Source organism: Capra hircus, chromosome 18 (genome assembly GCF_001704415.2).
Source record: "Capra hircus breed San Clemente chromosome 18, ASM170441v1, whole genome shotgun sequence".
NCBI lineage: Eukaryota > Metazoa > Chordata > Mammalia > Artiodactyla > Bovidae > Capra > Capra hircus.
The window spans coordinates 18,361,735-18,373,901 of record NC_030825.1 but is presented as its reverse complement, the minus strand read 5'-3'; the positions used below and the strand labels follow the sequence as shown (position 1 = coordinate 18,373,901).

General features: G+C 52.7%; 1 protein-coding gene across 1 annotated transcript in view; it reads left to right on the top strand.

The window, feature by feature from the left end:
• The window catches only part of NKD1 (naked cuticle homolog 1), a 95,495-nt gene continuing 84,659 nt past the window's right edge, over window positions 1,332–12,167 (top strand). The window contains exons 1-3 of the mRNA XM_018061939.1: window positions 1,332–1,545; window positions 1,674–1,706; window positions 2,366–2,499. Coding sequence (XP_017917428.1) covers window positions 1,521–1,545; window positions 1,674–1,706; window positions 2,366–2,499 — 192 coding nt within the window. The 5' untranslated portion in view covers window positions 1,332–1,520. The remainder of the gene's footprint in view (window positions 1,546–1,673; window positions 1,707–2,365; window positions 2,500–12,167) is intronic.

Genomic DNA, 12,167 nt, shown 5'->3' with positions numbered 1-12,167 from the left:
CCCTTGCAGTATGGCTCATCTGGGTTGAGTTATGGTCTAAGTGTAAAATATACCAGATTTTAAACAGTGCAAAACAAAGAATGTACATCTCATTATATGTTGAAATTGAAATATTTTTGATCTATTGGGTTAAATAAAATACATTAAAATTAGTTAATATTGCTTTTTACTTTAAAAAAATGTGGCTACTAGAAAATTTGAAATTACGTATGTTGCTCACATTATCTTTCTATTGGGCAGTGTCCCTCTAAGGAGTTGGCAAAAAGGACAGAATTGAGCCTCCGTTTTACAATCTGTAAAACGGAGGCTCGCACAGAGAACTCAGTCCAAGGGGCAGCGCTTTTCTTCTCTCTTAGCACAGGGTTTTCTTTTCCCACGCCCAGACTGCCCAGTACCAGGCCGAACTTAACAGGCCTCCAGTGTCCCCAGCAGAGCAGGCGTGCTCTCTGAGAACCACAAAGGTGGAGTGGAACCCCTTGATGTCGCCCTCCTCTCCGCAGAGACCTCCCCAGACAAAACAAACAAGCCCTTGGGTCTGGCGAACTGCAGCGGGGAGCGGAAACCCAGGAAGATCAAAGGCCCAGCGGTTACCCCCTTCCGGGCCGCACAGCTGGCAGCGCGCCCCGACCCCCTGGCGGGCACCCACGGGCCCGGGAGGAGAGGACAGAGCGATTAGCTGGCAATTCGCTGCTTTCGGACACTTGTAGCCGCCGCGAGCTGGCTGGGTCCACAGCTGGCCAGAGGCGCAATGGGGGCTTCTCCTGCACAACCAAATCAAAGCCTAGAGAGAGGTTCGGAGAAGAGGGCCGGGCTTTGGGCGGGGAATAGCGAAAATTTTCTGCCGAAGTCCGACCGTGCAAGACTTGGGAAAGGGAAACGTTGCGGGCGCTCCGAGCAGCATCTCGTCTCCGACCTCAGTTTCATCACCTGTAAATTGGAGCCGCAGAGTCCAGTCCACTTCCAGGAAAAATCGAGCGCAGGGAACACATAGCGCCGTGAGCAGCGCTGTGAGAGGAGCAGTTGTTCTACAGCGGGCAGGACCCAAGAGGGTGTCTGTCCCAATATTCCTACTGACCAGAGCTCCTCCGCCTCCCTCCACCACCCAACCCCACCTCTGGTCCCCAGTCCCGGGTCCCTCGCCCCCGGCCAGGGTCGAAGACCGAAGCCTGGAGGGGGGCGCTGTGTCCAGCCCTAAGCGCTTCTCCACGCCCCGCCCCCAGCCCGCCGGCCCCGCCCCCAGTCCGCCCCCTCGGCGGCCCGCCTCGCCTTTGATGCGCCGCGCCCGGCCAATGGGCGCGCGGGGAGGCGCGGGCCGCGGCGGCGGGCTGGGGGCTCGGCTCGCCCGGGCGTCAGTCCGGCCGCGGCAACAGCGGCAGGAGCGAGTCCCGGCGCCGCCTCGAGCTCCGCTCAGCTCCGGGGCCGCTCCGGGAGGAGGAGAGCGAGACAAGGCGCGGCGAGCCTTCAGGGCCCGCCGGCCGGGCGCATGGCTTAGGGACGCCCCCTCCAGCCGCGCCCCCAGCATGGGGAAACTTCACTCCAAGCCGGGTCAGTGTCCCCGCCCGCGCGCCGGCCCCCTGGCCCCCGCCGCCCTCGTCCCCGCGATTGCTAACTCTCTGCCTCTCCTTTCTTTCCGGCTCCCGCCGCCGCCGCCGCCGCGCGCGTTGTGCCTGCAGCCGCCGTGTGCAAGCGCAGGGAGAGCCCGGAAGGTAGGGGCGCGCGGGGCACGGACCGGGGGGAAGGGTGGGGGCTAGACGGGGAAGCACCGCGGACGGCAGCGGAATGGCCTAACCCGCGGATCTGATTACCAGGGCCGCCCCCACCCGTTACTCCAGCCACCAGTCCCACAAACCCTCTCCTTGGAGCACACTTTGTGTCCCCCTCTCTGCCCCCCCTACCCCCTCCCCGCTATCCAGTACTTTCTCTTCTGACCTTCAACCCCTCCCCTACGGCACCCCAATTCCGCGCTCACTGCCGCCCCGTCACCAAGAGCCTGCCTCCTCTTTTTTTGGTCGTCAGCCCCCACTCGGAGACCTTGGCTTCTGCGCCCCTTCTCCTGACCCTCAGGTCCCTCTTCCCCTCGCCCCGTGTCCGTCCCTCCTCTCCGCAGTCCTCGCCTCTGGCGCTCGCTCTCCTGATCCCCAGACGTGTCCCTCTTGGCTCGCCTCTAGGTCCCTGCTCTCGGGGCTTCGCTTCGAGAACCCCCTTCTCCTAATTACCTGCGTCCCTCTCTCAGGATCGTGCGCAGCTCTTAGCACCCTCCTGGTCCCTTGCTGCCTCTGCCTCGCCCACTCTTTCTCTCCTCTCTCGGGTAACTTTCAGCCTAGGGGCCAGACTCAGGGGCTGATTCATGTCGTCCCCGCCCCAGGTGACAGCTTCGCTGTGAGCGCCGCCTGGGCTCGGAAAGGCATCGAGGAGTGGATCGGGAGGCAGCGCTGCCCGGGTGGCAGCTCGGGACCCCGACAGCTGCGGGCGGCGGGCACCGTTGGCAGAGGAACTCGGGTACGATCCCCGCTTACCTCCCTTTCAACCTCAGAGATGGGTCTCCATACACCCCCCAACCAACTTTTAGCACCTCTTGGCACAACTTATAAGCCCAGAAATCCCTTAGGTGCCCCTGCCCCACCAACTTGACCCTGCACACCCCCTGCCTCGGGGAACCTTACTGGTGACACAGATGGAGGGGCCAGTTGGGGAGCAGAGGGCTGCCTGGGGGGAAATGTCCTAGGTGAGGTGGGCCAGTTGATGGGGAACTTGTCTGTGCTGGAGGGATTCGGGACTTGCTCTGATTTCTTTCTTGTTTCTGTGGCCAGCATTCAAAGGTGGATTTGGAGTTGCGCTAGGGAAGAGGGAAGGTTGTTGGGGGAATCTGGGTGAAAGGCAGGACTGTTCTGCCCTCCAAATGTGTTCCAAGTGTCTGTGGCATTCATCAGTGCCAACTGCCTTGGAGTCCCAGTAGAGCAGCCAGTGATCTGGGCGGGGGCAGAACTTGGGGGTTACTGAGATCTGGGAGACCCCTTGGCTTGGTGCACAAGGAGAGAGAGGGCCTCATTGTGCTCTAGTCTGGCCCACCCCCAGCCTTCACCCAGTGAGTCCCTGTGGCTGGATTTGTTCCTAGGGGAGTAGTAGGTGTGACAGGGGAGTGTGTGAGTCCAGCCGCAGCTCCTGGCCTGGGACTGGTGTTCACAGATGTCCTATGGGCTCTGGAACTCTGCACAGGGCTTTCAGATGGTCTGCGTGGAACTCGAGCAAGCCAAGGATCAAAGGATGAATCAACTTTTTGATGTGACATTTAATTTTTTTTCTTAAACTTAGAGGGGAACAGACTGAGTTTCAGGTCTGGTTAGTCCTTTGGTCTTGTTCATAGGCTGGGGAGGGGCCAGTGGAGTTTTCAGATGTGTGTGTGTATGTGTGTATGTCTGTGTGTTAGGGTGGTGGGATCGGGACTGAGTGTAGTCAGTTGCAGGAGGTGACCCTGTGGATAGGTGACTCTTGTGCATGTAAGAAATAACCTCTGTATCTAGAGGAAGCTCCCATCTCCTCCTACACTGTCACTGCTGAGCAGGGGGCCTTCTCCTCTCCATTTCTTTTCATCTGCTGGCTAGGTTAGAATTGAAGCTACTGTCCCCTAGTAAAGGCCAACGCTGGGTCGGGGGAGGGGGCTCTGCAGTTAGGGCCCTTTAAAAACAGAAGTACAAACTTCCCTTTCTTCCCCCCACCATTTCTAGTTTTTGATCTCCTTATTTCTTTAAAGCCCAGTGAAAATGATCCGATTTAGCCATATGAACAAATGCATTTTGCAGCTCAAGACAGAGGCCAACTGAGTGGATTTCCATTAATCAAGTTTTGGGTTTTTTCAGCTTGTTTATTTTTACAAAGTATTCCTGCAGAATGACATTTATTTGCAGTCCTTTTTTTTTTTTTCTTTCCTAAACTGCCAGGCAGCTTGCTCCATGCTTTAGGGGAAACTTGAAATACAGCGAGGGCTTACTTCAATTGACTTTTATCTTCAAAGCCATAACAAATGTTACCCGCATGTTTTTGGTGGGTCTCCTTGGCATCCAATCCTGGAGGATGGGAGGGAGGAGGAAGGAAGGAGAGGAAAACAAAAGTCTGTCGTTTTTAATTAAATAGTAGTGTTCCCAGCAAGAGGGATGTGAGCCAGTAAAAGTTGCCATTGGGGAAAATGGGGGAGGGGGAAGAGGGGGCCCCAGCTTAAGTCTGTGGCTTTGGTGAAGTCACGGGAATTTTGTTGCCTGGTTTCTTCCCCCAGCTGAGGACAGCATGGGATGGGGCCTGCCCCCTGCTTTCCCAGCCCCCTCTCGCAGAGAAATGCTGAGGGGTCATTAGTGTTTGTTCAAAGCACTTTTGAAGATGTGAGCCCGAGAGCCATCAGTGTGACATATGCTGGGTGGTGGAGGGTGGGCCCTGCCATCCAGGATATTCAGAAGAGAGAAATTCTGCCTCCTTGGGAGTCGTGCTTGGTGACTGGGACCCGGACGCCTGGTTTCCCCCCACTGCTGGCCTCATTCCTGAGCCTGCAGAGGTGGAGTTGGCCGAGGGAGAAGCCAGGGTGAGCCCAAGGTGTGGGGCTGTCCTGTGGGTGCCTGCGAGGTGATTTCAAGTAGTACTTAGAGGAATAGTTTTTATCTTAACAGTTACATTTTTTTTTTCCTTTTTACCAGAAAAAAAATAGCTGGGACATCAAACCCTTGATTTCATGGATATTATTGCTTAGGATGAAGCTAAGTTGAAACAGATAGTCTGAAGTCAGTTCTGAGAAAGATGTTAAGTACAACTGGTCAAAATTGTGACTGAGAAAGAATGCCCCCAGTTTAACTTTGAGATATTAAATGGGATCGCAGTAGGCAACCCCCGGTCTGTTTAGTTTCCATGAGTTCTAGGGGCACGGAAAGGGTGGCTCTAGGTTCTTCCATTATCTCATCAGGATGTAGGAGGGTGTGGGCTCCAAAGTGTGCTTCCAAGCGCTGGCAGAGCTTCACCCCCACCCCCTACCCCAGACCTGTCCCTGTCCTGGGAATGGCTTCTGTCTCTACTCCATCACCCAGCTTTTCACCAAGGCAGCTGGGGACACATTCCTGGCTCATCCAACCAGCAGTATTATTATTGCAAAGATAACTACTATTTATTAAGCACCCATGTGTGTCAAGCATTTTGCTTACATTATCTTAATCCTCCTCATAACCCTGTAAAATTGCCAGCCAGCTGGTGTGGACTCTGGTTTTCTCCCTTTCTGGAGTACTTACTAGTACTTTCCCGCACCAGAGCATCTGCCTGGAGGGGTCTCACTTACTCATCCCTAAGAGGTGGCACGCTGGCCAGCTGCCGAGCACTTTGGGGTGAGGCAGGCAGAAGCGTGAGGGGCCCCTGCTTGCCCTCTTCCTCCCTGAGGGGGTCTGAGTAGCTTAATAAGTGTTTAAGGTGGGTCTTAGTTTCATGCAAGATCTTGGGATGTGAGAGGGTGACCTCATCAGCAATTAACCCATGCCTACCCTTCCGAAAAATAAATAAACAAATGAGGTCAGTCTCGGCCACAGTAGCTTGTCTCCTTGTATAAACCATTTTACCTTTGTCTACCTTAAGGAGCTCATCTGCAAAATGGGTGTAATAACCTGCTCATCCCTGGCAGAGTTTTGGCAGGTAACTCTTCATAAAGCGTAGAACCTGGGGAAAGCCAGGCAGGTTCCTGCGGCCCTGGGAAGGTGGAGATGGGGGCCCAGATTATGAAACCAGAGGCTTCCTTCCCCCATACTTTATAGCCTCATTTGAAGGGACACAGGTTAAGACATCTGCCCTTTCAGTGGTACATGATGAGCTTCAAGGGAATATGAGCTCAGAGGAGAAAAATAAGGAGACATGCAAGCTGTATGAGTTCTACAGAAGATGAATGATACATGAACAATTTGTATGCCAGGCAACTGTGTGCTAGATAATTAGACATTGAAGTAAGCATAATAATCTCAGAGATAAAGGATATTAGAAGCATGAAGCAGCAACAGGCATTAACAAAAGGAAAGCAATTGGAAATGTTGGATCTGGAAGATATAATGGGTAAAATTAACAAGTTTAGTAGATGGATGGAGTAAATGGACACAGAGCTATTGATAGGAGACCACTTGGAGAAGCAGAATCTGCATGTCTGTGAACACTCCTGTAGCATGCACATGCGTGTGCATACATGCACGTTGACCTCCGCATTTAAGCCCATCCCCTCCCCCAACCCCCAGTTTGGCCCTTTTGTTCTTTTATGGCAAAGTCGCCTGAAGACAACAGGCTGAGCACTTTGGTGCAGGCAAGCCTGCCTCTGGATCAAAGGTGGCTGCCAGGCGGTTTGGTAATTTGATTAGGGGCACCTTGTGCATTTTGATATTTGGGGGAGATTGGGACGGTGCAGGCATGGTGGGAGCCTGCGGGGACGTATCGGGCTGGGTGATGAGATTGGAGGCTGGCCCAGCTGCTGCCTGAGTGCTGGATTCCAGGGGAATTACCCTTGAATGATACCAGTTGGCACAATTAAAAGGCCCCATGTCTTCACCATATGGAAAGTGTTAGGCCTCCTTACGTGGTTTCAAAGCTATGTGCCGGGAGGTGGACTTGACATTTGAGGTAGAGCATAAATTAAATATTTGGTGTTTCACAATTAAAAGATGATTTGCTTTGAGGCTAGAGGAGGCGTTTGGGCTTCCACTCACTGGTTTCTTTGAGTTCTCCACAGAGAGTGCCCTCTGCCTGTGGCACCCAGGCCAGCTTCATAGCCCCACCTGGCAGCTTTCTGGACCCGTGGGGGATGGGGAGGAGAGCAGGGGCAAGCTGGGGCTGGGCAGAGTGCCAGCTTCTGGTTTCCGGTAGATCTGGGTCCCTCAGAATGGTGGAAAGTGGGCAAGGTGTCATTCTGGATACATTAATGCGTCTCTGTGACGGGGTCTCTGGTAGAGGCTTCGAGGAGTGTCTTATCCTCCCTACAAACCTTTTTGTCCTTGAGAAGGACTCTGGTTCCCCAAATCAGGCTGTTATGTGTGCGCTTTCCCTCAAACTCAGAAATAAACACTCTACATTCACACCTTGTGCAGACTGTCGTAAACTCAGTGGGAAGCTAAACCAGGAGACAACCGCACTATGTCCCACAAACTTCTAGACTTGGGGAATGTTTAATCCCCTCGCCCCGTGGGAGTGTCAGAGTGAGGCGATAATGCGGGTGATGACTGGACAGAGCATATTCCTCCTCATACCAGGAAGCTTGGGCACTGGGCTCAGGGGCCAGACTGTTCCTCTGAAGCCTTAAAGCAACAAGGCTGAGCGGTCAGCAAAGGGAGAATCACCTCCTGAGAAATCTATCTTCCTTGTGGCAGTCCCGGGGCATGTGGTGGGCTCTCGTGATAAATTTGCTCAGTGAATGAATGAAGAATGAATGGAGATGGATTAGGTCACCATCACTGCCTCTTCCCACTCCGGCCAGGTAAAGCTGGAAGCAGGAATAAACGACAGACTGTAATTCGGCCTTTTCTTCCAGACTCTCAGCTGTTCATTCACTATGGTCAATAATGGATTGTTACTAATTATTAATTCCCTAGCCAAGACAGGCATTGAGGCTGCAGTGGCAGATGACAGAGAAGTGGAGCCTGTCCTCCTGTGGCTCCCAGTCTAATAAAGGAGATGAAGAATAAGCGTGTGCACAGTGCGCTGGCAGACGGTGACACTCGTGAGAGGCTGGGCCAGTGAGGAAGGAAGTGTGGAAAGAGGGGATGGGTTTGTGCAGCAGGAGCTGGGGGAGGCCCCAGCACATTAGTGTCCGTGGCTGGGTTGAGCCCTTGAGAAGGGGCTGTGGGCTCCAAGTGGCTCCGGTGGGGTCTTGTGGGGTCTGAAACTCTCTGGTGCTCGTTCTTGCTACAAATTTTAGATTTTACAAATCCCCCCGCAGTTAAGTGGTTCTTGGCACATGTGAGCTCCCTGTCCCTCTGGACAGGTGGGTGGGGTGGAGCTGGCCTGGCGGCCAGCCTGCTGGTCCAGACACCAGCACGCTCTGTAGAGCATGCAGTGTCATGCCCAGGGACTGGGGGGCATTGCCCCAGCTGTTTGGGTAAGGGGTGGCCCCTGCTGCCCTCTGTGGCAGGAAGGTCAGAAGCCCAGCTGTGGGTGGGATGTGGTGCCTGAGCCATGGGATTGGCAGAGGGAGGCATCCCAAGGGCCAAGGGGTGTAGTGACACGCCAATCCCAGGGGAGCCTGTCCTACCCCAGAATTGCTGTGAGCCTGTGCTGGAGGGAAGAGGGTCTCCTGCCTCAGTTTACCAGGATGTGTCTGAGGAAGAGGAGTGCATTGTGACCCTCTGGGCAAGCAAGGGGCAGGAGCCCGTAAGGAGATCTGTGGGCCCCAGGGAGTCAGGGACCCCCCCAACCCTCCTTATGGGCTTCCTAGGTGGCCCTGGTGGTAAAGAACACCCGCCTGCCAATGCAGGAGGTTTAAAAGACACAGTTTTGCTCCCTGGGTCGGGAGGATCCCCTGGAGGAGGGCATGGCAGCCCACTCCAGTACTCTTGCCTGGAGAATCAGTCCCATGGACAGAGGAGCCTGGCGGGCTACAGTCCATGGCGTCACTAAGAGTCAGACACGACTGAAGCGACTTAGCACACACACATACACAATCCTCTTTGCTCGAGGGTTCTTGCAACCTCACTCACTGTGACTGAAGGTTCACAACTTTGGAATTTTTAGGTCACTTGTTGGATTCCAAAGCAGGCATTTCAGGCTGCCTCCCTGACTTCCCGCTCTCTTTTCTACTCACACATGTTCTTTTTGTGGCTCTTGTCTCTCACAGACATTCTTTTCCTTCCTCTCACTCTCTCTCCCCCTCCTTTCCCCTTGCTTCCCCCACTCCCCAAGGAAGGAAAAAATTCAGACTCTCACAAACAAAATATCTGCCATTCCATCCAAGGGAGAACTGAGGCAGGAGCCCAGAATATCCTGGAAGAAACGCCAGAGAGAGCTGAAGGCCTTGGTTGTTTAATCTGGAAGGCAGTCTTTGATGTCACCGTGCTCCGTTTATCCTGGGAAGCTGCCTGCTTCTTTATGGCTCACTTCAGACTCTGCACATGAAGAATGGCCGAGTTCCTTCAGGAGCTGGAGGAAAAGGCTGATCACTCCCCAAAGGGCAGGTTTGGTGATGCTGCCGCTGCTGCCAAGCCCAGGTGGGGTGGAGAACCTTTTCTAAACAAGCATTTACAGAGACATAAGTAATTCTTTAATAACTGCCCAGGAAAGCAGAGGGGGCTGTTTATCCATGTGGTACTTGTCACAGGGCTTTGCGAGGGAGGCCTCAGGTCCCTCTGCTGAAGTCATCTTTCTCCCCAGCAAGGCAGCATGAGGAGCTCTTACCAGGTGACTCTGCCCACCGGGGTGTGTCCTGGATGTGTGTTTGCTTTGAGGGCTCCAAGAATTGCTCTGGGCTTCACTTTCCTTACTTATTGAGCTGTGTGGGCTGTGGCCTATGTGTGGCTGACACCTTTCAGAGGAACCCAGGGTAATGGGTGGGCTTCACAGTGGTGTGTGGCATCAGCTGAAGCGTCCTTCTCTGCTCTGGGCCTCAAATCTTCTAGCTCAGAAGTAGGATAAAATTTATTACATTTATTGCAATTTGGAAACTTTGTATTGAATGCCTTCTATTCAAGTCATTTATGCATCTGTGCAACAGAAATTCAGTACTTACTTTATGCCAGGTATACATCTGCCCTGTCAGTAGGCATGGTCCTTGTTTTCATGGACCTTACATTCTAGTCGGAAAAGAAAAGGGTTTGTAAAAACAAATTACACAGTCTAAGTCGTGATTTATGCCTCAAAGGAGAGGTTCTGGGTGCTTTGAGAACACTTAATGGGAATCAGACCTAATCTGGGTGGCTGTTCATTCCACAGATTTTTGAGTGTGGTTAGGATGTTGTGGAAATTATAAGGAATAGAACATACTTCCTGCCTCACAGAACTTAGAGTTTAGTGAAACTGAACTTTCATCTTTGCCTCTCATCCATTTTTCTTATCTTATTGCATTGGTTAGAATATCCTTGACTGATTCATAACTATTAAGTATGATGTTCATTGTTTAATTAATTAAGAAAGCTTTCTTTATCTCCTGACTTGCTAAGATTTTTTAAACCAGGAATAATTATTGAATTTTATCAAATGCTGTTGGAGTATTGATGGAGCTGATGATTCTTTGCTAATATAATGTGTGATTTATATGAATGATTTACATTGCCAGATTTCCTAGAGTTTAAGTTTCTTTGCATTCCTAAACTAAATCCTTCTTTGCCGTGCTAGACTGCTGCTTTAAAATATTATTATATTTCATTTGCTAGGCTTCCCAGGTGGTGCTAGTGGTAAAGAACCCACCTGCCAACGCAGGAGACATAAGAGATGTGGGTTTGATCCCTGGGTCAGGAAGATCCCCTGGAGGAGGGCATGGCAACCCACTCCAGTATTCCTGCCTGGAGAATCTCATGGACAGAGGAGCCTGGCAGTCCAGAGGGTCACAAGGAGTCGGACACAACTGAAGCAACTTAGCACATACTTGATTTGCTAATACTTTACTTTGCATTAATATTCATGTTTGATTGGCTCATGTTTGAAAAGTTATCTCCTGAATAATGACAATATTTAGGGAATGTTAGAGAATGTTCTGGGCATTCTCTGAAAGTCTGAAAGACTTTCTTTAGACACTCGTAAAGTCCAGAGCAGAGAGTGCGAACTGGTCCAGGGTCACAGGTGGTCTCAGAGGAGCTGTGATTTAAGCCCAGAGTTGCATCGGGAGAGGGGTAGTGCTGAGCGAGGCAAGGGAAGAGGACATGCAACGGCCACATGAGGGTCTGCTGGACTGACCCACCACATGGGAGAACGCCCTGTAGTGAAGAGGGCCGTTTGAGATACTGATCGAAGTTCAGCTGGCTGAAGAGGGGTCACGGCCTGGGCCTGGGGGCCTTCTCAGCCATGCTGTGGAGCTTGGTCTTTGTCCAGAGGAGAGACAAGTGTGTGAGGGGCCAGCAGGACAGAGGTAAGCCCTTTGATCTAGGGGAAGAAGGAATGTGGGGAAGGATGGGCTCTCCCTTGTAAAAATACTTCAGAGGATGAAGAGGAATCAAGTGACTAATTCTATGGGCTGAGGGAGAGATTCTGGAAGGTCTGCCTCGATCCAGGCACAGCGCTTAGTTCTCAAGGGCCGCCCAGGGGACTCTTGAGGGGGCCACAGGTGGGTGAAGGACCGGGAGGAGTAGAATCGAACAGGTGGTGTCGGGGGTGGTGCCAGAGTGAGGACTCTGCGGCCCAGTGTCCTGGGTTCAGATCCTGCTGCGCCGTTTTCTGCCTGTGGGAACTTGGGCACAGTGTCGAACCTCTGTCAGCCAGAGATCTAGCGGGAAACAGAGCCACCCTGGAGAGTCTAAGTGAAATTAGCTTCCAGAGGTATGGGCAGCATTCAGGAGCCTTCATGGGGTCTAGAGGTACCCAGTGTCTGGTGGGTCCCTGGCAATAGGTGGAAGCTGTTACCGCCCCCCAAGGGCAGAAAGGGCCAGGGAGGATGTGTTGGATGTTTTGGATTGGATCCATGTAGGAGTCACAGCTGAGGATGGGTGGAGACCAGGCAGAAGCTATAAAGATGGAGGATTAACTGCAGTCAGAGATACGGTACAGAAGTAGTGAGGGGGTGCAGAAGCAGCTCGCCACCCCCATCTCCTGGCATCCTCCAGTTTCTTGCCGGGGCCTCCCGTTGGCAGCTGAATTCAGGAGCCAGAGACTGGGAAGCCCTGGTGAATGGGTGCACAAGGTGGTCTTCCTGAGGGCGCAGAGCAGCACAGGATGGGGGGCGGGGTGGGGAATGGGGGGGCCGGGGGATGGGGGGGCAGGTAATGGATGAGGGTGGGAATGAAATAGACTAATCAACTCTGTGCTTGTGTTTCCTCGTCTGTACAGTGAGGATGATGACAGTGTCTGCTTCACAGGGCAGCTGTGAGGACTCAGACTGTAAAATGGTCGTAATATGGGACGGATCGTAACTGTGTAAGTTCGCTCTTACTGTTACAAAACCAGGAAGAGACACAGGGTTATAGAGATTGGAGGAGATGTTTTTGAAAGGCACGGCATGTCAATACAGCTCTAAGGATGGTAAGGCC